The sequence below is a fragment of the Macaca nemestrina genome, chromosome 9 (assembly GCF_043159975.1).
Source record: "Macaca nemestrina isolate mMacNem1 chromosome 9, mMacNem.hap1, whole genome shotgun sequence".
Lineage (NCBI taxonomy): Eukaryota > Metazoa > Chordata > Mammalia > Primates > Cercopithecidae > Macaca > Macaca nemestrina.
In genome coordinates this window covers 132,017,316-132,044,822 of record NC_092133.1, presented here as the reverse complement: position 1 = coordinate 132,044,822, position 27,507 = coordinate 132,017,316, and the positions used below count along the sequence as shown (strand labels likewise).

General features: G+C 49.1%; 1 protein-coding gene and 1 long non-coding RNA gene across 11 annotated transcripts in view; one reads left to right on the top strand and one right to left on the bottom strand.

The window, feature by feature from the left end:
• The window catches only part of LOC105490608 (proline and serine rich 2), a 50,881-nt gene extending 28,134 nt beyond the window's left edge, over window positions 1-22,747 (top strand). For 3 of the 4 annotated variants that reach the window (XM_011756399.3, XM_011756401.2, XM_071070492.1), the window contains 3 exons: window positions 1,655-1,873; window positions 16,764-17,016; window positions 20,007-22,747. In XM_011756399.3, the coding sequence (XP_011754701.2) occupies window positions 1,736-1,873; window positions 16,764-17,016; window positions 20,007-20,923 (1,308 nt within the window). In that variant the 5' untranslated portion in view covers window positions 1,655-1,735 and the 3' untranslated portion in view covers window positions 20,924-22,747. Of the gene's footprint in view, window positions 1-1,654; window positions 1,874-15,569; window positions 15,671-16,763; window positions 17,017-20,006 lie in introns of those variants that run through there. The other variant, XM_024795688.2, reaches the window with a different exon arrangement.
• On the bottom strand, window positions 774-20,530 carry LOC105490606 (uncharacterized). 7 transcript variants are annotated; one of them, XR_011608266.1, is made up of 8 exons: window positions 20,395-20,530; window positions 19,883-20,015; window positions 15,610-16,298; window positions 12,736-12,851; window positions 11,286-11,508; window positions 6,952-7,053; window positions 5,968-6,243; window positions 774-1,424 (listed from the first exon to the last, which is right to left on the bottom strand). It is a non-coding gene; the product is annotated as an uncharacterized lncRNA (long non-coding RNA). The 7 variants fall into 7 exon arrangements; XR_011608264.1 differs by having other exon boundaries at window positions 12,736-12,848; XR_011608265.1 differs by lacking the exon at window positions 6,952-7,053 and having other exon boundaries at window positions 12,736-12,848.
• Window positions 22,748-27,507: the final 4,760 nt, after the last annotated feature.

Sequence of the window (27,507 nt, the reverse complement as noted above, 5' to 3'; positions counted from 1 at the left end):
CCCTTCAGGGGAATGGCGGAAAGACCTGGTTACTTGAGCTGCTCTGTACACCCGAGTGTGGCCATTTGCTCCCATCCCAGTGGTGGGATGGGGAAAGGAGGGCTTTGTGTGTAACACCATCTAGGTCATTCCAGGGCCTCTGGGAATGTACAGAGATGATGAAGGAAGGGAGCTGCCTTTCTCTCCGGCTCCACAGCCCACCAGCTCTCCTAGGACCATGATTTTGTCTTTTTTTTTTTTCCCACTATTTGGAGTAGTGGCAAATTTATGTATATGCGTATCATCTTCTGGTTTCCCAGCCTTGCTCTTAATCGCCATTTGATGTGTACCGATTGAGCAGAAATGTGTTTTTTTTTAAATCTGTTTTACAGAGTTGTCTGTAAGGTTTCTCAGAGGAGGTTTTCATGGTAATGCTTGAAGTCTTAAATGACAGGGTTCCCCTAAAGGTGTTCAAGGCAGACTGCATTTTGTCCACAAGTGGTCATGTTTCTATTAATCAGCAAGAGGCTTATTCCTATGAGTCTTCTTTGGTCTTCTAGAAGGTTCTGTTGAACTGTCTTAACACGCCATTCAGGGGCTGGGCTGGATTTCCTGCTAAAAGGGTCAGAGGACCAGGCATGGTGGCTCACACCTGTAATCCCAGCACTTTGGGAGGCCAAGGCAGGTGGATCACTTGAGCTCAGGAGTTCAAGACCAACCTGGGCAACATGACGAAACCCTGTCTCTACAAAAAATAAGCTGGGTGTGGTAGTGCATGCCTGTAGTCCCAGCTACCCAGGAGGCTGAGGTGGGAAGACTGCTTGAGCCCATGAGGTCAAGGCTGCAGTGTGTTGTGATTTTACCACTGCACTCCAGCCTGGTTGGCAGAGTAAGACCTTATCTCAAAAAAAAGGTAGCTGGGGTTGGGGGGCGGTCAGAGGACTATATGAAATTAAGCGGCTTACAGGGGACAGTTTCAGTGTCTTTGCTCCTGGAAGTAAAGATGGGAACTTCCTCACAGTATTAACCGGGGGTACTTTACTTATTCTGAACACATTGCAATAGCATTTGAGGTTTCTGTAGAGTCCTCAGTGTCGGAGATATCAGTCAGGCTCCCAGTGGTAACACGTTAGCTCTTGTCACCTCCCCTCAAGTGTGAACTGTAACGGAGCTGGAGAAGCAACCACAGTTTATGGCGTCTGAGACAGAAAAGCCAGGGAGAGCCTGAGTGCGAAAGAGCTTGGAAGTGCAGAGGAAGATGCCACATTATTCTGTCATATTTCCAGCAGCAAAGTCATCTTGAATATACCCATCTTTCCTTCAGATTATTCCGGCTGGGCATGGTGACTCGTGCCTGTAATCCCAGCTACTCAGGAGGCCAAGGCAGGAGGATCATTGGAGCCCAGGAGTTCAGTGCCAGCCTGGACAACATAGCAAGACTATCTCTGAAAAAAAATTTTTTTTAAATTATTCTTATGTCTTCAGAATGGTTAACAATATAAAAGGGAAGTGGCAGTCAGCATCCTCAAACCGGTTGACTTAGCGTTTCCCAATCCCCTTTACCCTAATGATCGAGTTTGAGAGTGGAGATGCATCTAAGCCATGTTTTTGAGGGATGGAGGCGTTTTACAGTCTAGGCTCACTGACCACTGTCATTCGTGTTTGGTGTCTCTAGGAGTGAGCTGTTGCCGCAGAATGGGCTGCTGGCTCCTGCCCTGCTTCCTCTGATTGAGCCAGCCCTGATGACTGTGTGGAGATGCCTGTAACCCACCAGAAATCAGACGCATCTGACATGAACTCGGACACGTCCCCCAACTGCAGGCTCCGAGCCTTCAGCAGAGGCGGCAGCCTGGAGAGTCGAAGCAGCAGCTCTCGCTCCAGAAGCTTCACTTTGGTGAGTGAGTTTTTTTTTTCATGCTTTCTTGCACTTCGGTTGGTGGATTTTGCCTCAGTCCCTCTCCCTTGAAGTAATATCTTACCAGATCTTTTTGGGTCAATAGCTTGATGTTTGGGAATACTTCTTTGTGAAATGGTTATTTTTAATCATCTTAAATTTTGCACAAATACAGAGCATTACCCATAGTCATGGGGCAAATCCCTCGCTATGGCCAGTAACTCATGGCTGCTTAGACCTAGGCAGGACCAGGCCCTGGGCAGAAACCAACCCAGACAGGAGCGCTGCTCAACAGCTCACAAGATAAACACAGTTCACTCTTTTTTCGTTTGTTTGTTTGAGACAGAGTCTCGCTCTGTCGTCCAGTGGCGCAATCTTGGCTCACTGCAACCTCTGCTTCCCAAGTTCAAGCAATTCTCCTGCCTCAGCCTCCCGAGTAGCTGGGATTACAGGCATGTGCCACCACACCGGCTAATTATTATTTTTTTTTGTATTTTTAGTAGAGGCCGGGTTTCGCCATGTTGGCCAGGCTGATCTTGAACTCCTGACCTCAGGTGATCCACCCGCCTCGGCTTCTCAAAGTGCTGGGATTACAGGCGTGAGCCACCACGCCCGGCCCGCTCAAGCAGATGTTTCACTTCTGTGCAAGTAAAGATGCTTTTGTATCCTTCTCAGAATCCAGACCCTTGCATAGCTTTGGGAACTTTACAAAAAGAGTTTGTAAAGTTGAGAGGATCTCGTACTTTCCCTGGTGAGGACGTTCATCTTTCAGGAGAGGGGAGACCATGACACTCACTCCTAGAGGGAGGAACACAGGACAGAATCGAGCCCCCGGGCCTCACTAGGAATCACTGGGGGCGCCTCTCGGGTCCTCTCCTCCAGTGGGAGCACCAGTTTCCCTCAGATACACTGTGCCATAAAATTAGCCCCAGTTACGCTGAAGCTAGATATACTTGGTATCGGGTAGTTACTAGTAATGACGGAATTTTCTAGACCCCCACTTACATATTTTCTTTTTTAAAACCATTATGGTAATATGCGATAAATATTATTTGATTGGCCAGGCACGGTGGCTCACGCCTGTAATCCCAGCACTTTGGGAGGCCGAGGCGGGTGGATCACCTGAGGTCAGGAGTTGGAGACCAGCCCAGCCAACATGGCAAAACCCCATCTCTACTAAAAATACAAAAATTAGCTGGGTGTGGTGGTGCACGCCTGTAATCCCAGCTACTCAGGAGGCTGAGGCAGGAGAATCACTTGAACCAGGAAGTGGAGGTTGTAGTGAGCTGAGATCGCACCACCACACTCCGGCTTGAGTGACAGAACAAGACTCCGTCTCAAAGAAATGCCCAGCACCCGAGCAGCGCTGGTGCCGGCTTCTCCTTCCCTGGTGTCCTGTTAGTGTCCACGGGGGGCGCCATTCCCCTTCATCCTGCCGCCCCTATCCTATTTGGATCCATGCTCCTCCTTCCACCTCCTTCTCTTCTTTGTAGAGGTTCTTTGATCGCTAAAGGTGAGGTGTTAAAAGGGAACATTCCTTCCTCCTCTGTATTGCACACATTTCTTAATTCTGCCAGTTTTATGGGCATGAGTTTGATTTTAAATTAAAGGATTCCTGTTGTACCCATTTCTTTCCTATCCGTTAAATCATCCAGTAGCACTCCTGTGGTATATGTGATGTTCTGTTCCCCGCCGTGCCTGTCCCTGTATATCATAGGGTAGAATAATGGAAACAGCATTGTAAAGCCCACTCATTATGAAGTTATGTCTGCATGGTGTGTGTTTGGGATCACACAATTCTGCTGTATCCTGTCTTAGACCTGTTCTCCTCCAGATGTTGGAGGAATGTTCTGGTAGTGTTTCCTTGCCTTCCCCTCAGGCCTGTTAACTGTTTTCAGGCATTTTCCTCCAGGGACAGTTATTGAGCTAAGTTTATTTGTCATTTCACAGTTGTGCGCTTTCCTTTAGAACTAGCAAAATGAGAAAATAAGGTATTTAACTTTAAATGACAACTAAAGTGGATTTTTGGTTTTGTTTGTTTAAGACAAGGTCTTGCTCTGTTACCCAGGTGGGAGTGCAGTGGTATGATCATAGCTCACTGTGGCCGTGACCTCCTAGGCTCAAGTGAGCCTCCTGCCTCAGCCTCCCAAGTAGCTGGGATAATGGGTGCGGTAGCATCGCACCTGGCTTTTTTTTTTTTTTTTTGAGACGGAGTCTCGCTCTGTCGCCCAGGCTGGAATGCAGTGGCCGGATCTCAGCTCACTGCAAGCTCCGCCTCCCGGGTTCACGCCATTCTCCTGCCTCAGCCTCCAGAGTAGCTGAGACTACAGGCGCCCGCCACCTCGCCCGGCTAGTTTTTTGTATTTTTTAGTAGAGACGGGGTTTCACTGGGTTAGCCAGGATGGTCTTGATCTCCTGACCTTGTGATCCGCCCGTCTTGGCCTCCCAAAGTGCTGGGATTACAACCTGGCTAATTTTAAAAATTTTTTCGTAGAGATGAGGTCTTGCTATGTTGAACAGGCTGATTTAGAATTCCTGACCTCAAGCAATCTTCCTGCCTCAGCCTTCCCAAGTGCTGGGATTATAGGCATGAGCCACCACGCCCAGCCTACTAAAAGTTTTTTGTTTTTTGTTTTTTTTTTGCAACCTCTGCCTCCCCGGTTCAAGCGATTCTCCTGCCTCAGCCCCCCAAGTAGCTGGGATTACAGACATGTGCCACCATCCCTGACTAATTTTTGTGTTTTTCCTACTAAAGTTTTTTAAACAGTCACATGACACTTTTCACAGAGCCGCACTTAGCAGCCAGTCCCTATCACAGCATTACAGCGTCTTTAAATGTCATACTCCACTTTTTTGGAAGTGTAAATTCTAAGAGGAGCTGTAAGTTTTATTCTAACTCATCGGGTGTTTTTTTCTAATGTGACTTTTCTCTTTAAAACAAAAATCAACCATAGCGGTTTCTTAATTAAGCAGTGTCCTTTAATTTCCAAGGTCATGAAAGATTCGTCAGTCAACAGCGTTTTTAGGCCTCTAGGTTGTACGACATGTAAGTAAAACATAACCTAGTTAGTCTGTAGGTTTCTTAAGAAAGAAAACCTCGTTCTCATTTATAGAGGTTTTTTTTTTTAAGCAAATGTTATTCTTAAAAGATAAAAGATGAACGCCTGATTTGAATTGAGAGTACCCTAAAGTTTTCAGTGCTAGTTGGAGTGTCACCTGGTATATAACAGATGTTTGCTCATTAGAAACTTTTCTCCTGAGACAGTGCAAGTTGAAAATTTAAAACGCGTCCAGGTTTGGTGACGTACAACTGTAGTCCTAGCTACTTGGGAGGCCTGAGGCAGGAGGATCACTTCAGCCCAGGAGTTAAAGGCCAGCCTGGGCAACATAGCAAGACCCCTATTTCTACACAAAACAAATAAATTCTAGAAGATGATCTCGAATATTTTTTAAAGTTAAAATAGCCACTTAAATAGGATTATCGAGGCTATCTGTATGGCCACAATTATGACTGAAGCTGTTGTAAGAGGGCAGTGAATATGAAGTCTTTATTTCTCAAGAGGCTGGTTGTGTGCGTGCATTTTTTTGGCAAAGAATCCTGCCTGTTGGCCGGGCGCGGTGGCTCAAGCCTGTAATCCCAGCACTTTGGGAGGCCGAGGCGGGCGGATCACAAGGTCAGGAGATCGAGACCACAGTGAAACCCCGTCTCTACTAAAAATACAAAAAAAAATTAGCCGGGCGCGGTGGCGGGCGCCTGTAGTCCCAGCTACTCAGGAGGCTGAGGCAGGAGAATGGCGGGAACCCGGGAGGCGGAGCTTGCAGTGAGCCGAGATCGCGCCACTGCACTCCAGCCTGGGGGACAGCGTGAGACTCCGTCTCAAAAAAAAAAAAAAAAAAAGAATCCTGCCTGTGAATTTTTTTTAATGAAAGGTATAGGTAGAACTAGAATTAGTTGTCCAAATCTTACAATATGTGGCTACAAATGTGTCCCTTGAATTATGTCTTTTCCTTTGAAATGTAAGAGGGTGGCTTTGATGTGTGTGCAAGGCGGTGCTTCCTAACAACATCGGGAGCGTGCTTGTGGAGATTCCTACCTCGAGAGGTGATGCAGGCACAAAATAAAAGGCCCGAGAAGGGCTGGAGACGTCCATAGGTGGCAGCTCTCCTCTCCATGGCTCCTGTAGGCGGCTCTGGGTGTTTGGTTACCAATGTCACCCTCTAAGGCCAGTGTCTCCAGGGCTCACCTCATCTCACAAAACCCCCTGGGTGCACGGCGAGGACACGGTGCTGCCTCATACCAGTGTTCCCAGGCTCTCGCTCTGAATGAGGTCCTGAAGTCGGGTCTGCCTTCACACATCCCGAAGCTTCCTCTAGAAGAAAATAGGATTTGGCTGCTCGGAAAGGGCGGAGCGCTCTCCATTGGCACCATTCCCAAGGAGCGGAGCTCCAACACCATGGCTGCCTTTGTGAGGGTGGCTGGGGTCCCAAGTCTGCCTCTTACTTGTTTTTACCTCTGGCTTGGGCAAAAACAATGATTCAAATTTATGAGCGAGTTTTTAGGATTTAATATATGATAGTTCTGTCTTGAATCCCCCTCTCCCTACACCCACAAGTGCTGTGGCACTGAAGTCACACAGCGGTCTGTGACGAGGCATCTGCCAGCAGCTTCTGAGCCACGCTATTCCTCCAGAGCACTTGACACCTTTGGCCCCACACATGGCTCATGGGCTAAGAAGGCACGGCAAGCACTGGGGGACTTCCCACATGGCTGGGCTGGAGCAAAGTCTGAGGTGTGCACTAGAAATCCAGTGTGCTGTTTGCTCTGTGACTTCAGGAGGGGACACTGAACCAGAGGAGCCAGGAGGGAGAAGCCGCCCAGTCTGTGATAATCCCGCCCTTTCATCCTGCCGTCTCAGCCAGCTAGAATCCAAATGATCCTGGTCAAACAACTGCTTTAAAACATGACTCAGGAGCTTTTCTAAAAGGCCAATTCAGTCAGCATTTCGTCAATGCCTACTGCATATAAGAACTGAGAGGTGATGGGATAAGACTCAGTTTGCCCCCTTTCGGGAACTCACAATGTAGTGGCGAAGCAGCCATGGAGGACCCGAGCTCATGAGGGTCTCGGAGCGTCTCAAATGCCACACACTTGGGGTGTGTCTGTCTCAGTCAAGATCTCTCTATGAGAGAGAGAGAGAGAAGAGAGCAAGATCCGTATTACCAGTTTAAAGACATGTAAGGTGGCCCAGGAGTCCAGCTGTCATCTTTTGAAGCCATTATTCTTTGGTTTTATAGTCAAAACTGTACACGCATCTCATTCTTCATGGATTTGTGTCTCTTTCTTGCCAGAAGTGCAGGTTTAAGTGAGCCATCTTGAAACATGACAACAGGGTCTAGCTAGAAATAACCATAATTGGCCGGGTGTGGTGGCTCACGCCTGTCATCCCAGCACTTTGGGAGGCTAAGGTGGGTGGATCACCTGAGGTCAGGATTTGGAGACCAGCCTGGCCAACGTGGTAAAACCCTGTCTCTACGAAAAATACAAAAATTAGCCAGGCGTGGTGACGCATGCCTATAATCCCAGCTGCTCCGGAGGCTGAGGCAGGAAAATCACTTGAACCCGGGAGGCGGAGGTTGCAGTGAGCCAAGATCGCACCACTGCACTCCAGCCTGGGCGACAGAGGGAGACTCCATCTTAAAAAAAAAAAACCACACACACAATAAAACCTTTGTCCCAAAACCGTGGGACGCTCCACCTGCACTTCCAGTCTCTCTTCCGAGGTTGCCGAAGCGGGTGCGGCACTCAAAGCCTCGCAGGAAGCGGCTGCATTTTCTTCTCTCTGTCCCTATTCTGTTTCAGCTCCGAGTGGGGGTCTCATCAGGCTGGATTAGTAAATCAATAAAGTATTGCTCGAGTGTCAGAGAGCCAACTGTAGTGTTTGTAAGACGACATCAGATCACAGTCTGCCCAATACCCCAGTACCAGCTAGCCCAGGCTGCTGACCGAGGACATCGGGGGTTCAGAGACGCCTGGCTCATCTCCAGACATTTTCTTAGCCATCAGCAGCTTTTTTATCATTTTTTTTGGTCTAGACTCGAGATGAATTCTGCTGCTTCATTTTTTTTAATCCCTCACAAAGAGTCACCACAATTATCTTAGTCTGCAGTTAAACCAAATTTCTTTTTTTTAGATGGAGTTTCGCTCTTGTTGCCTAGGCTGGAGTGCAGCGGTGCTCACTGCAACCTCCGCCTCCCAGGTTCGAGCAGTTCTCCTGCCTCAGCCTCCCGAGTAGCTGGGACTACAGGCATGCACCACCATGCCCGGCTAATTTTGTATTTTTAGTAGAGATGGGGTTTCTCCATGTTGAGGCTGGTCTCAAACTCCTGACCTCAGGTGATCCGCCTGCCTCGGCCTCCCAAAGTGCTGGGATTACAGGCGTGAGCCACTGCACCCGGCAATTTTTTTTCCCCCAGGACGGAGTCTTGCTGTGTTACCCAGAGCTGGAGTGCAATGGCACAATCTCAGCTCAATGCAACCTCTGCCTCCTGGGTTCCAGCAATTATCCTGCCTCAGACTCCAGAGTAGCTGGGATTACAGGTGCATGCGCATGCCATCACGCCTGGCTAATATTTTTGTATTTTTAGTAGAAACGGGATTTCGCCATGTTGGCCAGGCTGGTCTCGAACTCTTGGCCTCAAGTGATTCGGCCTCTCAAAGTGCTGGGATTACAGGCATGAGCCACCACGCCCGGCCGATTCAGCTGTTTTTTAGGTAGAGGTTACTTCAGTACACGTATTTTAAGCCTTCTCAGCGTTTTTGTTCAACCAACCAAAGATTTTATTCTACCGTTTCTCTAAAAACAGAACTCCTGTCCCAAATCTATGCTGGCATAGGAATAGCTAGGATTGCTGACTTTTGGACCTGTTGCTAGCAGTTTTTTAAAAAGTTATCATCCAGCTTTTTATTGGGCTGCTTCCCTCAGAGGTTGGATGGAGCTTGGATAGACCTTTTTTCTGTTATCTCTGTGCAGGAGTCATCAGAGATCAGCTAGACTGGGACTTTGTTCTCTTCGTGGGGGCTTGTTCTGGTGCATTATAATTACCTTAGTACGTTCAGCATTTTGAATTTTCTGGTTTGAATGCACTAGAAATTATCTCTTCAAAATCATAACATACATATTAGGGTAAAAATACATTGTTCACATTCTCGAAGCAAAGCAACATTTCCTTCAGAGACTTGTCATTTCTTGAAGTCAGCATGGTAGGATAGAATATGTGAGGAATGGGCCGGGCGCGGTGGCTCACGCCTATTATCCCAGCACTTTGGGAGGCCGAGGCAGGCAGATCACAAGTTCAGGAGTTCGAGACCAGCCTGGCCAATGTGGTGAAGCGCCGTCTCTACTAAAAAAAGTTAGCCGGGAATGTTGGCAGGCGCCTATAGTCTCAGCTACTCAGGAAGCTGAGGCAGGAGAATCGCTTGAACCTGGGAAGAGGAGGTTGCAGTGAGCCGAGATTGCACCACTGCACTCCGGCCTGGGCAACAGAGTGAGACTCCGTCTCAAAAAAAAAATGTGAGGGATGGTTTTCTAGCCTGTTCTTTTAACATCTGAAGATTTGTAGCCTTAAAGAACTGCCATTTACTCCACAGCCCAGACCAGTACATTAAAAACATCATTTGGGCCAAGCACAGTTGCTCATGCCTATAATCCCAGCACTTTGGGAGGCTGAGGCAGGCAGACCAATTGAGGTCAGGAGCTTGAGACCAGCTTGGCCAACACGGTGAAACCCCATCTCTGCTAAAAATACCAAAAAAAAAAAAAGCCGAGTGTGGTGGTGCAGCCTGTAATCCCAGCAACTTGGGAGGCTGAGGCAGGAGAATCGCATGAACCAGGAGGTGGAGGTTGCAGTGAGCCAAGATCACACCACTGCACTCTGGGCTACAGAGTGAGACTCCGTCTCAAAAAAAAAAAAAATTTTTTTTTTGAGAAGGGAATTTTCTTTTCTGCTGTCAGCCTTCTTCTACCATTCCAACTAATAGGGACAAACTTACGCTTTCTCCAACTCACTCTTGCCCAAGAAAGCGGCTATTTTTGCTTTTCCTCATTTCCTGTCTACGTAGTTCTTAGGGACCTGAGTCATTAGCAAACGCCTCTTCCAGTAGCACCCAGTCCTGCAGGAGCCTCCAGTGCGGGCTCCAGCTCTCTGCCACCTCCAGGGACCACCAGGCAATGCCTTGTGCTTTGGGATTTTTTACTGTAACAGCTTTATCGGGATACAAGTCACATAGCATACAGTTCACCCGTTTAAAGTATATATTCAATGGCATATAGCGTATTAACATCAGCACAGTCAATTTTAGAATGTTTTCATCTCCTGAGAAGAAATCCTCACCCATTTGCAGTCACCGCCCATCCCTGCCCCTGCCCTTGCCGCAGTGACCTGCTCCCCCAGGCCATCTTTCTTCCCAGCATCTCCCTGCCAAGGGCCACAAGCCTCTTTTCTGACCCTGAGGCCCTGATCCCTTCCCCACCAGCTCAGTCTGCTTCTGCCTCTCCTCTCCTCCCCTCCCAGGGAAGGCAGATCCGGGTTCACTGTGGAGGGCAGCTTCGTGTCCCCCAGGATTAGGCAGCAGACGGAGCCCACAGCATGGCTGGCGCTGCCTCAGGACTCAGGGCACAAGGCCAGGCTGACCACAGAGAAGGTGCTTGGGATACACGCCAGGTGCCCAGCACTCACTCCAGCCCCTCACCCTAGAGGGACTCGGGTAGGTTGAAGATGTGAGAATCTCAGCCTCCCAGGACCTGGGAAGCTGCTCACCGACTGGCTCGGTGAAAATGGATTTTGGGCTGGGTGCAGTGGCTCACACCTGTAATCCCAGCACTTTGGGAGGCCAAGGTGGGTGGATCACAAGGTCAGGAGTTCGAGACCAGCCTGGTCAACACGGTGAAACCCCACCTCTACTAAAAATACAAAAATTAGCCGGGCGTGGTGGCGTGCACCTGTAGTCCCAGCTACCCCGGAGGCTGAGGCAGGAGAATTGCTTGAACCTGGGAGGCAGAGGCTGCAGTGAGCTGAGATCGTGCCACTGCACTCCAGCCTGGGCGACAGAGCGAGACTCCTAAAAATAATAATAATAAATTGTTTCCCATATTCAGTATTTTCTGCACTATAACCAACATGATCTTTCCAAAATGCTGCGTGGATGACTGTGCCTTGTTCCTTCTTGCGTAACTCTCATCCAGTTCTTCCAGGCCATTGACTGACGTGTCATTTCCTCTCTGAAGTTTTTCCTGCACAGACCCCTTTCCCCGGAAGTGTGGCTTGGTAACCATGCACGCTGTGTTTCCATCACACCGCAGGCTTACCTTGTCGTAGGAGTTCCACACTCTAGGGCAGTTGCTGATGTTCTTACCTGAAGCCCTCGTTGGGTGGCAAGCTGTAGACAGCAGGAGCATGATTTATACTGTCGTATTGGGTTGTGTGCTTAGCAGGTGCGTGTGTGTGGCTGTGATTCAGGGGATGCCGTGGGGGTGGGCTGAGGTTTGAAATCCAGCCGTGAAAGTAGGTGAGATGCAGCCGTGCACAGATGGGCGTCGCTGCCTTAGAAGCTGACCTAGGAAGAGCCAGTGATGGACCTGAGCAGGGAGCAAGAAGCGACAAACCATAGCCTGTGGCCCGTAGCTGCCCCCACTCCTTGCTTTTATAAATAAAGTTCAATGTAACAAAAGTGAGGCTCATTCCTTACCTTGGTAGAGTTGAGTAGTTGCTACCCTAAAGCCTGCACAGCCCAGAATATTTATTACCTGACCCTTTACCAAAGAGTTGGCCATACCTCCTGAGGAATATAAAGGAGAGAATGGTGGAAAGTTAACTGTGAAGGGTAGGCGGAGCCATAGCAAATACCTAGGAAGACACAGGGCAGAAAACGTGCAAGATGTCTACGCTGGAAACTATGAGAAATCATTGAGAGAAATTAAAGGGCCAGATCTGTGCATCTGAAACGTCGGCGCATCTGAAACGTCAGCGCATCAGACTCCCTGGAGGCTGCGTCCAACACAGACTGACAGGCCCAGTGCCTGAGGGTTCCTAATGCAGCAGATCTGGGATTGGACCCAAGAATGTTTCTGACAAGTTCACAGATGCTGCTGCTGGTCCAAAGACCACACGCTGAGAACCACACATCTAAATAAATGAAGCCATGTGCCATATTCATGGATCAAGAAAAGATTGCAAAGACATCAGTTCTTTCCAATTTGAGAAACTTCTCTGCAAATCCCAATTAAAGTCACAACAGGGGTATGTGTGTGTTCATGTGAATATGGAAATTGACAAGCTGATACTAAAATTTATATGGAAATAAAAAAGGACTAAGAAAGCTGAACAGACTTAAAGAAGGAAGACTTTAAGAATTCCAACAAAACTGAAGGACTTTGCCAGATATCAAGACTTATTACAGACTGGGCACAGTGGCTCATGCCTCCAATAATACCACTTTGGGAAGCTGAGGCCAGAGGATCGCCTGAGCCCAGGAGTTCAAGACCAGCCTGGGCAATAGAGCAAGACTTTGTCTCTACAAAAAATATATATATATTAGCTGGGTATGGCAGTGTTTGCCTGTAGTTCCAGCTACTGGGGAGGCTGAGGTGGGACGATCACTTGAGCTGGGAAGACCAAAGCTGCAGTGAGCCGTGACCGTGCCACTGCACTGTAGCCTGGGCAACAGAGCAAAACGTGGTCTCCAAAAAATCAACAAAAGGCATATGTGAAACATAAATATTTCATTATGTATATGCAAATATTTCAAAATGTGAAAAAATCCAGAACACTTCTTATCCCAAGCATTTTAGAGGAGGAGTACTCACCTGTATTATGGAGAAAAAAAGTTCAACATCATTAGTCTTCATGGAAATGACATTGAAAATCACAGTGAAATATGACTGCATTTCTCTCCTTCGGGGCGCTAGAGCAACCAGCCCTGCTGAAAGCAGCTGTCAGTCAGTACAACCACTTCGGAAAGCTGTGTCCGCCCACCCAGACCCAGCAATTGTGTGTAGGTTTATACCCAACGGGTGCGCATTGCTTATCCTCCCTAGCAATGTTCTGCCTGCCTACCTAATGTTCTGCCTGCCTGCCGTGCCTAGGTATCTCTCCTTTTCCTGAGCCATCCTGCTCTCAGGATTAAGCTAATAAGACCAGGCTAGCTTGAGAAATTTGCATGTGTTCTTGTGTTTTCATCCCCAAAACAACAGTATACTATGCCTTCAGCTACAGCCTCTGAAATCGTATAGACCACAGGCTCTGTATGGGCCTGGGAGTTAGATGCTTTGGGTAGGTGGGCATTTGAGTATCTCGCAGATCACAGTGTGGAAAGCATCAGTCTACACCACATGGGTCAGCTCTTAATCATTTTTGATAAGACAAAAAAATACATTAGTAGGGCACAGGCATGCACCTGTAGTCCCGGCTACTCAGGAGGCTGAGGCAGGAGAATTGCTTGAGCCCTGGGGGCAGAGGTTGCAGTGAGTCAAGATCGCGCCACTGCACTCAACAACCTGGCAACAGGAGTGAAACCATCCCCCTACAAAAACAAAACAAAACAAAATACACAGCAGAAGCAAGGTCCACGCTCATAGTATTATAGACTCAAATAGTCTATAAGATTTATAAAATCATCAGTCCACATGTACCACCTCCATTTCATACTCACGGGAGGTAACAACTCTTAACTCTACCTATTTGTTATTTAACTCCACTATTGACATACGGCTGTATATCCTTTCAGGGTTTTTTTCCGTGTGTATTAAGTTTGCATAATTTCAGTCTGAGAACTCGGTTATGGTATAGGTGTGTATATTGCTGTACGCAGATGATAATGCTTTCTCTCACATTCGTTTTTCTGTGGTTGATCGTAGTTTCAGTTTGCTTTGCTTGCGTGATTTCCTGTGTTGCCCTCAGGCTTGCTGTGAACTGGACTACTTGCTGAGCGCACAGGTGGCTTCCCAGGGAGCCACCATTATTCTGGGATTCCCTGCGGCTTTCTCATGTGGATGCTCCTGTTGTTAACTGGCTCTGTGACTTCTGTCTGGGTTTACTCCGTGTTGAGAGGAACAGCTACCCTTCCTGACTACCCTGCAGTGGCTTCCTCAGAAAGGCTGGCATGGGAGATCAGATTACAGACCTTGCATGTTTGTTTTTTTGTGTTTTTTTGTTATTTTTTTTTTGAGACGGAGTCTCGCTCTGCCACCCAGGCTGGAGTGCTGTGGCGCAATCTCACTGCAAGCTCCGCCTCCTGGGTTCATGCCATTCTCCTGCCTCAGCCTCCCGAGTAGGTGGGACTACAGGCGCCCAGCACCGCGCTTGGCTAATTTTTTTTGTATTTTTAGTAGAGACAGGGTTTCACCATGTTAGCCAGGATGGTCTCGATCTCCTGACCTCGTGATCCACCTGCCTCGGCCTCCCAAAGTGCTGGGATTACAGGCTTGAGCCACCGCGCCCGGCCTGACCTTGCGTGTCTTAAAAACACCTTTATTCTTCCGTAGTTCTAATTAATAATGGGATTATGTATAGGATTCTAGTTGAGAATTTAGCTGGGTTTTTAGCCCTCATTGTCTCCCAGCTTCTGGTGTTGCTGCTGAGAAGTCTGTTGCAGTTTTCTGTTTCCTGATCTTTTGTTTGTTTAAATTTTTTGGAAGTTATTTCAAACTTAATGAAGTTGTGAGAATAGCACAGAGAACTCCCACATACCATTTAATTAGATTCACCAATTTTTAAATTTTTTCCACATTTTAACATGCGCTCTCTCCACACACACACACACACACTTTTTTTCTGAACCATTTGAATGTAGTTGCTACATAATGCTCCCCTTAATACAGAAGTACATTTTAAAAACAAGGATATTCTCTTACATAACTTACACAGGGAGTTATCAAATTCTGATTTCTGATCTTTTTTTTTTTTTTCTTTTTTTCTTTTTTTGAGACAGAGTCTTGCTCTGTCACCCAGGCTGGAGTGCAGTGGTGCGATCTTGGCTCACTGCAACCTCTGCCTCCCGGGTTCTAGTGATTCTCCTGCCTCAGCCTCCTGAGTAGCTGGGATTACAGGTGCATGCCACCACGCCCAGCTACTTTTTGTATTTTTAGTAGAGACAGGGTTTCACCATGTTGGCCAGCCTGGTCTTGAACTCCTGAGCTCGAGTGATCCACCCACCTCAGCCTCCCACAGTACGGGATTACAGGTGTGAGCCACCACACCTGGCCTCTGATTTCTGATCTTTTGTATGTGACCTGCTTTTTCACTCTGGGAAGCTTTCCGGATCTTTTCTTGGTTTTCAGTATTCTGAAATGTCACAATGATGCATACCTCAGCATGGGTCTGTTTGATTTTATTCGTTAGTTTGTACACTAAGGACCCCTTTCAATTTGGAAACTCGTGTGCTCCTGTTTACGGGCATTTCCCTGAATTATTTTGTTTATGTTATAATTTCTTCCTCTCATTTTCTCTGATTTCTCTTTCTGGAACTCTCATTATTCACAAAGTGGCCCTCCCAGATCTATCCTTTGATTTTCTTACCCTTTCTTTTCGTAGTTTTCTGATTTCACAACTTTATCTTTTAGGCTTTTATTTAGTTTTTCATTGTTCTCTGCTGTTAGTGTTGTTTTTTAAATTTCTAACAGTCTTCTTTCGTCCTGTAAAGAAAACATCATGCTGTGTGTGGATTCAGTATCCCCTCTCACCTGACAACTGATGGCGATAGCCTTTTTGAAGTTTTCCGTCCCTCCACATAGTTCGTTTCCTGTACGTTGCTTTTTTGTCCTTTGGTTTTGATAGCTCTTTCACGGTCACAGTTTTCCTCAGATGCTCGGTGGTTATTAGAAATCTGCACATACTCCAGAGTAGGACAGTCAGAAACTACTGTGCAGTTCTACACGGGGATTCGTTGACTGTAGTCTTTACCTGTGGATTGACCTTGCTGGGGAACCCTTGGGATCAGCCTTTTTTGGCTCTTGGATTCCTCAGATTCCCCAGAGATGCTGTGCACAGTCCTCCATCTGGAGGGCGGTCACCTGACTGCACCCATGGCCCCACTTCAGGGTTCCTCTGTCACCTTTTTCGAGTAAGTGGCTAGTTCTGTGCCAGGATGAGCTCGCTGCTTCTGAAAGAGACTTTCAAACAGTTGGGCCGTCTTCGCCATCACCTTGCCCACACTTCCAGAGCTGCTCAGCACCTCCAGGACCGGAGCTTCTGGGCAGTTCTGTGGGACACAGCAGGTGGGTCACTGGCTTTCCTGGGCCTTCTCAGTCAGTTTCCACCTGTCCTGCCCTCCACCTGCCCTGCTTTTGGCTCCTGAATTCTTCAGATTCCCCAAAGATGACAACGTGCTCCACCATCTCTCTTCCTGTTATTTTGTCGTTGTGATTTGTGCCTTAAAAAAAAAAAACAAACCCTTTGTTTTAGTAAGGTTTCTGGTGAGAAAGGAGATAAATATGCGAGTTCAGTCCACCATCTTTAAGCAGAGGTTTCCCGTGATGATGGAAAAGCAAGTGTGTGGGATGGCAGTAGGCTGACAGCAGCTGTCCAGTGTGCCCCAAACAGCTGCTTTTTGTCATTGACTTGCTAGGAACCGCAAGGCGAGGGCCTGTTCTAAGAGCTTTGAGGCGTTGTTATTCGCTCTGCCTTTCGGAGCGCGTTCTCTTCCATCTGGGCGATGGAGAGGCACACGCGGGCACTGTGTGGCAGGGGCACCCCGCATGGCAGGGCATTCTCAGGACACAGTGAGTTCCGCCCTGGGCTACGGACAGATCCCAACTTTGCTTCGGCTTTTGTCTCTTTAGTGAAGCCACTGTTTGTTTTCTCTCTTCTGTTCCCAATCCCCAAACCTATACTCTAGGATGATGAGAGCCTGAAGTACCTCACCCATGAGGAAAAGGACGTCCTCCTGTTTTTTGAGGAGACAATTGACTCCCTGGACGAGGACTTTGAGGAGCCAGTGCTGTGTGATGGGGGAGTGTGCTGCCTCTGCTCCCCGTCTCTGGAGGAGAGCACCTCCAGTCCCTGCGAGCCCAAAGATGTCATCAACTTAGTGCAGCCAGCACCTGGCGCCGGGGAAGCCAAGGGCCTCCTAGAGGAGACGCAGGCAGCAGGTGAGGGGGAAGCACAGGCCAGCCCTGGAACATGGTTTGCTGGTGTCTGTGAGACCCAGAGATACTTCTTCTGTGTTCCCCTGTGCTTGCCAGTAGAAGCTGTTGAGTCTTACAAGATTCTTATAGGGGAAAAGAATCCTTGGCAGTTTCTGGCCGGGCGCGGTGGCTCACACCTGTAATCCCAGCACTTTGGAAGGCCGAGGCGGGCGGATCACAAGGTCAGCAGATCGAGACCACGGTGAAACCCCGTCTCTACTAAAAATAGAAAAAATTAGGCCGGGCGCGGTGGCTCAAGCCTGTAATCCCAGCACTTTGGGAGGCCGAGACGGGCGGATCACGAGGTCAGGAGATCGAGACCATCCTGGCTAAAACGGTGAAACCCCGTCTCTACTAAAAAATACAAAAAACTAGCCGGGTGCGGTGGCGGGCGCCTGTAGTCCCAGCTACTCGGGAGGCTGAGGCAGGAGAATGGCGTGAACCCGGGAGGCGGAGCTTGCAGTGAGCTGAGATCCGGCCACTGCACTCCAGCCTGGGCGGCAGAGCGAGACTCCGTCTCAAAAAAAAAATAGAAAAAATTAGCCGGGCGCAGTGGCGGGCGCCTGTAGTCCCAGCTACTCGGGAGGCTGAGGCCAGAGAATGGTGTGAACCCGGGAGGCGGAGCTTGCAGTGAGCCGAGATTGCGCCACTGCACTCCAGCCTGGGCGACAGAGCGAGACTCCATCTCAAAAAAAAAAAAAAAAAAAAAAAAAGAATCCTTGGCAGTTTCGTTGTCCAGCAAAGGGAAATGCCAGAAGGACTAGAATAAAGAATGGAATGAACTGGGCACATAAGCGGAGAGTACTTTTTTTTTTTTTATACACAATGCATACACACGCACAGAAAGAAGGAAAACTGGAAATGGCTTCCAGGTAATTATTCTGTGTTACAGGCTGGGCACCGTGGATCACTTGAGGCCAGGAATTCAAGACCAGCCTGGCCAACACGGTGAAACCTCATCTCTACTAAAAATATAAAAGTCAGCTGGACGTGGGCTCATGCCTGTAGTCCCAGCTGGTCCGGAGGCTGAGGCACGAGAATCGCTTGAACCAGGAAGCAGACGTTGCAGTGAGCCGAGACTGTGCCACTGCACTCCAGCCTGGGTGGCAGAGCAAGACCCTGCCTCAAAAACAGAAAGACAATCTAATACCACTGCTGACATGGCAGGAGGTGGAGCTTGGTAATGCGAGCCATGGGTAGTGGCTGTAAATACAAATGAAGCTTCGCTTGCTCACTGCTCACATCCTGCTGTGCGCCCCAGTTCCTAACAGGCCACAGACCAGTACCAGGTGTGTTGGTGATCCCTGAGCTGCAGGGAAATGGGCAGAGAAAAATATCTTCCAGTTTTTTTTCCCTGATTGGTAAGGATACTGGAAACAAATGTGGCCAAGGGGTTAATGTTGGAAGGGATGAGGAAAAAATTATTTTTGCCCTGGTAAGGATAAAATACTGTCATTTGTCTTAAGCCACTAGAAATAAATTGTGTGCACATGTGTACCCATATGTCTTTTAAGCAAGGCTATGTATTACTCAGAACTTCATAGACTACAGTTATGGATTCCATGTAAATATGGAGCTTGGTTTGCAGCCATCTCTTCAGAGAAGTAATGTACTGGACATTTTTACTATATAAAATGTGAGATCACATAGTCATGCCAAGGAAAACACTCTTTGAAAAATCAGCTACACCTATCCGTCAGTTCTCTAACATTATATTTTCATAATAATTTTTCTTTCGTTTTTGTGAGACAGGAACTCACTCTGTCACCCAGGCTGGAGTGCAATGGCACAGTCCTGGCTCTCCGCACCCTCCAACTCCTGGGTTCAGATGATCCTCCAACCTCAGCCTCCCAAGTAGCTGGCACTACAGGTGTGTGCCACCATGCCTGGCTCATTTTTTTTTACAGTGATGGGATCTCACTATCCAGCCCCGGCTGGTCTCAAACTCTTGGGCTCAAGTGATCCTCCCACCTCAGACTCCCAGATCGCTGGGATTACAGGTGTGAGCCGCCTCACCTGGTATATTCATAACAATTGTAAGTGCCCACAGAGTATACATTGTGAGATTCTGAAGATATGAACATAACAAGTTATGAATTTCAGGGTGTTTTTTGTTTTTTTTTTTTTTTTTTCCTGAGACAGAGTCTCACTGTGTTGCTCAGGCTGGAGTACAGTGGTGCCATCTGAGCTCACTGCAGCCTCCACCTCCCAGATTCAAGTGATTTTCCTGCCTCAGCCTCCAGAGTAGCTGGGACTATAGGCACACACCACCACGCCCCGCTAATTGTTGTATTTTTAGTAGAGACAGGGTTTCACCACGTTGGCCAGGATGGTCTTGAACTTCTGGCCTCCAAGTGATCCACCTGCTTTGGCCTCCCAAAGTGCTGGGATTACGGGTATGAGCTACCGCACCCGGCCCAGTGTTGTATTGAGAGGTGTGTAAGTACGGCAGTGCCAGGTGATCAGTGATTGATACATGCTATGTAAGGACTCAGAGGCAGGCCTGCTAAGTTCTCTGTCATAGAGGAAAGGGACACAGCTACATGTCCTTCATCCAGAAGGACCTGTTGGTGTCGGTGTGTGCCACACTTTCTAGCCTCAGTTTCCCCTTTGTAAACTCCCCTGATGAGTTGGTCACTACTTGCGTCCTGTCCTAGCCTTAGGGGCTGGAGCCTCAGCAGCCCTCATGGAGGGGATGTCTCCTAGGTGCCGACTGTCTGACTTGCAGGGTTATCGTGATTTGTCCCTTCTCAAAGTGAGGTCATGCGCATGACATATACCACCTTCTGCTTCCCTAGTCCCGGAAACCGGGAGAGAGGAGTTGACTCACAGGCAGCACCGGGGAAGTTGGTGTCAGGTCCAGGTTGAGGCTCTTTTCAGTTCAGCCAGAGGGAACTTCATGCATTTACTTTCACGTGGGCTGGTGGCTCACAGACTCCTCCCTCGTCTTCCAGGGCCTGCACCTGCCGGGAAGGAGCACAGGAAACAAGATGCTGAGACTCCTCCACCTCCGGACCCCCCAGCTCCCGAGACCCTTCCTGCACCACCGCCCGTGCCCAGCACCCCCGACCCCCCTAGGAAGGAGCTGCGCGCCCCTTCCCCACCAGCGGAGCACCCCAGACTCCTGCGCTCCGTTCCCACGCCCCTCGTTATTGCGCAGAAGATTTCCGAGAGGTTGGCAGGAAACGAAGCCCTCTCGCCCACATCCCCATCCAGGGAGGGCCGGCCCGAGGAGTGGAGGACACCGGCCGCCTGGGGGCCCCGCAGCAGAGACCCCGGCCCGGGGCCCAGTCGCCCGGCGCAGCCCAAGGCCCCCCGCTTCCCCAGCAACATCATCGTCACCAACGGCGCGGCCCGGGAGCCCCACAGGACCCTGTCCAGGGCGGCCGTCAGCGTGCAGGAGCGCAGGGCGCAGGTGCTGGCCACCATCCACGGCCACGCCGGCGCCTTCCCCGCCGCAGGGGATGTGGGCGAGGGGGCCCCGGGGGGCAGCTCCTCCCCGGAGCAGGTGGCACGTGGCCAGGGCCTGCCTGGCCCCGCTGAGAGTCTCCGGGCAGGGGGTCAGGCTCCGCGGGGCCCGGCGCTGGCCAACGGCTTCCCAAGTGCGCACGAGGCCCTGAAGAGCGCACCCAGCGCCTTCGCGCCCACCGGGAAGTCCCTCTGCTTACGCCCCGGCCCGGCCCTGCCCAGTGCGCGGGCCCGCCAGAGCTTCCCCGGGCCCCGGCAGCCCGACGGTGCCCAGGACTGGCGCCTCGCAGACTCCCTGCCCCGGCCGCAGGGCATCACCGTGCAGTTCGCAGGCCGCGGCTCCTCGGAGGAGGCCCGCAGGGAGGCGCTGCGGAAGCTGGGGCTGCTCAGGGAGAGCTCGTGAGGGCCGCGCGGGCTCCGGTCCACCCTGAAGAGAGGGTGAGAGAGTCGCTGCACGCAGGAGCTGTTTGGCCTAAAACGGAAGTGGCAGGGGACCCCTTGCCCTCTGCGGCGCATCAGAGTCTAGAGGTGCCAGGCTGGGGCCTCCGGGCTGAGCCCGCACCAGCGGCTCCAGCCACCGGAACAGAGGACTCTTCCCTGAAAGAATCCGGCCGGGGGCTTGTCTCCCTTTTCCCAAGAACTGAGAACCCAAGAACCTTAGACCCATGGGTGTCCGTGATGTGTAAATGCCATCTTCTGGGGGCTGGGAGGAGCAGGACTGCTCTGATTATCATTCTTGAGTCTCATCTACCCTTTTCTCGAAGTACATGACATGAAAGGTCAGATCCCTTCCACTCAGGATTCTCCCCGCCTTTTCTAAAAAAATAAAAAAAAAATGCTTGTTACATTTTGTAATGTCTTAATATACTCGCTTTTGTTTTCGAAGGGTGAGGCATCATGGAACTTTGCTTTTGTTTCTTGACGTAATTTAGTTTGCCCAGTTTTGTTTTTTACTGAAAACTGCAATGAAACCTTAGAGTTTTGGGAGTGAAACAGAACGGTAATTTTGAGAAAGCAAGTCTCATCAGACTCTGCGGTCTGGGCCATGTTTGCCTGAGCCTGTGTGTGTGTGTATGTTTTTAAATACATATGTGTCAACATATACATGCACAGGTATCCTGTGTGTCCACATGTATCATTATTAAATAGAAACTTCTGAACACCCTCCTAAGTCACTACAGGATGCCCCCGCTTCCTATTCTTGGGCAGACAGAGCCACCTCAGCATCCTGACGGATGATACAAGAAATTGTTACTTCCTAGTATGGAAGTGTCTTAAGGGCACGTCTCCATGATATTTTGGTGAACCCAAAGTGCTTTTTCCTTAAAAAATGTTCCTCTGTTCCCAATTAAAGTAATATTCCCTGCTTCCAAGTAAGCAAGACTTCACTAAAGATGGAACTTTTTAGAAAACTAATCTCCTTTATCACTTAATTTTAGTTTTGCATATTCTGAGGTCAACAGAAGGAAGCAAAAGATTCTTAAAGATCCACCTGACTGTCATGTTCCACAAGCAACATCTCAGAATTAATAGGGAAAAACCAGTGAAGGAGGTTAGCAGGAAAAGAACCGGTTTCCTCCCAGACTATGTCTTACACGCTGAGTTATGCCACAAGCGTTATTATCAAAACTATTTAAGGCTGGAGTCTTAGACCTCTAAAAATAGATGGGACGGGCTGCCCTGAGCAGTCACACCCTTGTGTTTTTATGTCTCCGCCAGCACCGTAACAGAGCCTGTTTCTTTCCCATTATTACTTAAATTCAGACTTAAATGTGCTGTGGAGGGCATTTTTCATAGTATTCCATTTGCCTTGTAAATTACATAAAGTGCATGATTATAATTTTTTCCTTAGAAATGCAATATTTAGTCTCATCCGGCTCTTATTCTCATGAATAATAACCTCATAGATTCTTGATGATCTTAATTTAAATAGGTGCTTTAATTTTACCTTTCAAAAGTAGTTACTGTAAATTTTACTCCTGTTAATGCTGGATTGGTTTAAAGGATTTATAAGGGCTGTTTCCTCTTTACAAAGCAAGATGCCATACACTGTTCAATAACAGAAGGTCCTGATACAACCGGCATTTTAAATATTCTATGGATGAGGACAGTGTATTTTTCACTGACCCCATGATTTCACTGTGAGTAGGGTGAACTGGACTGCATATTAGTTTATTCGTTGCCATAATCACATTTTTGAAAAATAAATTTAAGAGTTTTTTCTTAAGCTTGTTTTTGCATTGCATGCTATATTCTCAGTTACTTTCTTTTAAATGGTTATACCCTTTCCTTCTATTTATTCATAATTTCTTCTGTTTGTTCATGGTTACACTGACTGTCACCCTGGTCATTTCTTGTGTCTAAAACCCTACTAATTAAAGCCATATGTTTTGTACAAAGTTCAAATTGTAGCTGCTGCTAAACTAACCCGTAGGTGTACTTATGTTGGCAAACCCAGTTTGTGGAGAGGCATTAGTTTCCTTGCCGTAATTATATGATGTCATTTCTTAAAGGTCAAATGGTTCACGGTAATTTGAAGGACCAAACATATCTCAAAGCAAAATCGTAATGGAAAGATGAATCCTAAATGCCCCACTTTTTCCCCCAAGTGATGCTTGTAAATCATTCTCTGCTTTTACAAAACTCTTTATCTTAATGCTTAAATCCGAAAAAAAAAAAAATTATCCTTTTCTTTTCTTTTTGAGACGGTGTTGTCTCCCTTTTCCCAAGAACTGGGAGAGAGAATAACCTTCGCCTAGGCTGGAATGCAGTGGCGTGATCTCAGCTCACTGCAACCTCTGCCTCCCGAGTAGCTGGGATTAAAGGAACGCTCCACCATGCTGGGCTAATTTTTGTATTTTTAGTAGAGACGGGGTTTCACCGTGTTAGCCAGGATGGTCTCGAACTCCTGACCTCATGTGATCCGCCCGCCTCGGCCTCCCAAAGTGCTGGGATTACAGGCGTGAGCCACTGCCCCAGCCATATCCTCTGCTTTCCAAAAGTTGTGTGCAAATGACCAAACCAGAGTCCCGTGGGCGGATGGCAACACCAAACAGGATCACAGCACCTGCTGCAGTCCTCTCCTCCTCCTCCCCTTTCTGATACTTGGTTCCTGGCATGCATACCCAACTTCACGAGATTGGCAGAAATGCTGATCTTTGCGTCTCCCCTGTCCGCATTCTCCTACAAGGCTGGCTGAGGAGAGAAGGGACGGGAAAGACAGAGACACCGATCCTGGGTTGCTTTCATCAAGAATTCGGAGGACGACTTCTCCACGTGTTTAATGATAGAGCCCTCGGCTTCATGCACTTTGACCAAACTCACAGGCATCTGAGGGCGGCCCCAGGCACGGGGCTCACAGCCTACGCTGCCTGCCTGCTCTTCAGCCCCTCCTGGGCTATACAAGCTGTCTTCTGAATTTAGGATCCCTCACTCAAAATTCCTGGTGCAGAGTTCCACTGTAGGATGCCCACTTGGAACCAGCTATTGTAAAGAGCTGAGCAGAGGTGATGAGCAAGGACTTATGGAAACCTTAAGACTGACTGTTTTATTAAAAAAACAAAAAATCAGAAATATATTCTCTTGGCCGGTGGCTCATGCCAGAACTTTAGGAGGTCAAGGTGGGGGGATCGATTGAGCCCAGGAGTTCGAGACCAGCCTGGGCTATATAGTGAGTCCCTATCTCTACAAAAAAAAAAAGAAATAGCCCGGCCGGGTGGCATGCACCTGTAGTACGTCACTCAGGAGGCAGAGGTGGCAGTATCGCTTGAGTCTGGGAGGTCAAGGTTGCCGTTAGCCGAGATCTTGCCACCGCACTCCAACCCGGGCAACAGAGCGAGACCTTTTCTCAAACAAAGAAAAAACAAATGGATTCTCTTTTAAATTTCCACACCTCTGGCTGTGAGGATTCTGACTTGTCAGAGTGATTTGGTGTTTGGTTTTTTTAATATACAATAGGTAATCTAAGGAAATCAGTATTTAATGGCTAATAAAGAGGAATGAAAGAGAAAGATAAAATATGACAACAATTTCCTTATCGAGAAACTCCGAACTGCCGTGCTGTCTTCCCGACGGCGACTTCCCCCAGCAAGAGACTGTTTCTCTGCGTGTCTTTCTCGCTGTGACGTGGCGAGATTAACAAACTTGTTTTCCCCTAAACTGCTTCCTGGGGTCTTAAACTTCTGCCATCAAAGAATGGTGAACTCTGAGTGAGCAGTTGCCTTGTTTTTCTGTTCTTCTCATCATGCCTGTGGTCCCTGCCAGGGCTGCTGGGGGAGGAGGAAGGGGAGGAGTTGGGAGTGCTCACCTGGAGAGGTTTGTGTTTTCATTGAAACGACAAGTCACCAAACAGGTTTTGTGTCTTCTCTTCACAAGGCTTTTCTCCCCTGCTTTTCAGTAGGGGGAACAAGTCCCATCTCCTTTTCTAATCTGCTAGTTGGACAAGCCCTGCTTTCAAATAACTGAGGAAAGAAGACAGAGCTGCAAGCCGCTCTGGGAAATCACGTGCTCTGTCATTGAATGTGAAGCGGAGGCGTGGCTGGGAAGCCAACTCCACGTGGTCTACCTCCCCCAGGCCTCTGGGGCTTCTCCCTCACTGCCAGAATCACCACTTTCTCTCGGCATGAAAGCCTTGTGGGGGCATCCAGCCATCCACAGAAGAAAAGGCCCAGGGGCCCTCCCACCCCGCGCTTTTCACCATGGCAACAGTCCGCGCTGGAGTTTGACAGATGAAGGCTTTCTGAAAGGCCTCTTCCAAACAAGACAGCAGAACTCAGCCCTCTGCATTCCACATTCACAAGACTTATGAAATGCCCATCACTCAGCAAAGCGGGCTTCGTGCTTCCTCCTGGGTATTGTCCTTGGGGGAGGGGGGAAGCCAATACCCAGGAGCCCGAAAGGGTATCCTCCAGGCCTGCTTCTTACGTAGACTGTAGGAGCTTCCTATGCAGCAACCAGCTAAGAAGGGGCTGCATGGTGACTCCTGGTAACGACCTAAACAGCAAACTCCAGCCTAGGGGAGAAGCTCCCAAAACACCCTGCATAGTGCAGCGGGGTCACGGCGCCCCAGCATTGCCTGGATCCCACTGCAATCCCCAGATCTGAGTGCGGGGTCCACAGCCAGACCCCTCTGTCCGGGGCACAGGAGGATCTGGAGCAAGGCAGGGTCGGGCCGGGTCCCCTCCTGCTTCACTGCTTGGGTTTCATGCAGGTTTTCCTGGCTCCTGAGGCTGCTTTAAAGCCCTGGTCAGGCCGGGCGCGGTGGCTCAAGCCTGTAATCCCAGCACTTTGGGAGGCCGAGACGGGCGGATCACGAGGTCAGGAGTTCGAGACCATCCTGGCTAACACGGTGAAACCCCGTCTCTACTAAAAAATACAAAAAACTAGCCGGGCGAGGTGGCGGGCGCCTGTAGTCCCAGCTACTCGGGAGGCTGAGGCAGGAGAATGGCGTAAAAACCCGGGAGGCAGAGCTTGCAGTGAGCTGAGATCCGGCCACTGCACTCCAGCCTGGGCGACACAGCGAGACTCCGTCTCAAAAAAAAAAAAAAAAAAAAAAAAGCCCTGGTCACCCTGTCCCTCACTGACCCTTGCTTCTGAGGTTCGGGAGCATCTGGAAGTGCAACCGGCTGTAGGCATGCTCAAAGCCCCAGGCCTCTCTGCTGCGGGCTGGGCAGATGGCAGGAACCCCAGGCCAGCATGCGACCCCCACCCCCACGTCCCCTGCTGCAGTCAGAGCAGTCGCTATGACCAGCCCACCCCAGCCCCAGATAAGAATTCACATTTGCAAGCGGAGGCTGCTGGAACTCAGTGGTTGATAAACAGGTCACCCTTCATAAACTTTAACCTCAGAGTGTTTGTACATGAAGCAACGCTGCCAACAGTAGTGACCTAAATTCTGGAAATGCCTTTCAGGGGTGGGGCTGAATGAACAAGGGAGCTGCTGCCTGCACAGCCTGTGCACACAACTCAAGGACAGCTCCCATTCAGGCCCAGGCCCCTTTGACTGCGGGGACGGTGCATTTCCCCCCATGAACTGCCTGAGTGTGAGGATGGCAGCAAGGGACCTGCCCTTGTTTCTGAAGATGCCCTGGCCCTCTGTGGCCCTTATGCAATGGCCCAAGTCCTCATACAACCCATGTCTCTAACAGATTATGGAGCCAGCAATGCCACCTGGCCACCTTCAGTTTCCAACCGGTTCTCGGACTCTACAAGTTTCCTGGTCCTTGAAATCAGACAGACTGTATCCCTTTTACGTGACTATTCACTTGGCGTCTGGCATTTTGAATTTGGGGAAAATAACCTCTGCTTGGGAAGACGGTTTTCAAAGAGTAAGAAGGCTTAAGAAGGACTGGCCGTGCCCAGATGTCGGAGCAGCTGAGGTGCCCCATCTCCTGCGCCCGCCTTCCCAACTCAGGGCTGAGGGGTTCACATGACCGTGACTTCCCTAATTCATCACCATGTGACTGTGAAGCTTTCTGTGAGGCTCTTCATTCGTCAGTCCAATCTTTTTTCTTTTTGTTTTTTTTGAGATGGAGTTTCGCTCTGCCGCGCAGACTGTAGCACAGTGGCGCCATCTCAGCTCACTGCAACCTCTGCCTCCCGGGTTCAAGCAATTCTGCCTCAGCCTCCCTAGTAGCTGGGACTCCAGGTGCCCGCCACCACGCCCAGCTAATTTTTGTATTTTTAGTAGAGATGGGGTTTCACCATGTTGGCCAGGCTGGTCTCGAACTCCTGACCTCAGGTGATTCACCCGCCTCGGCCTCTCAAAGTGCTGGGATTATAGGTGTGAGCCACTGTGCCTGGCCCTTCAGTCTAATCTTAAAAGCCACAAGAACTGAATTTAAACATCTATCATATAAAACGGTTGACGGCAGCGGGGAGGTACCAGATATGAGAGTCTCATGCATTCATTCACACATTCAGCCAATCTTTGTGTCCCTGCCATATGCCGACACTGTGTGGTGCTAAATGGTAGCTCCTTTCTCCCTA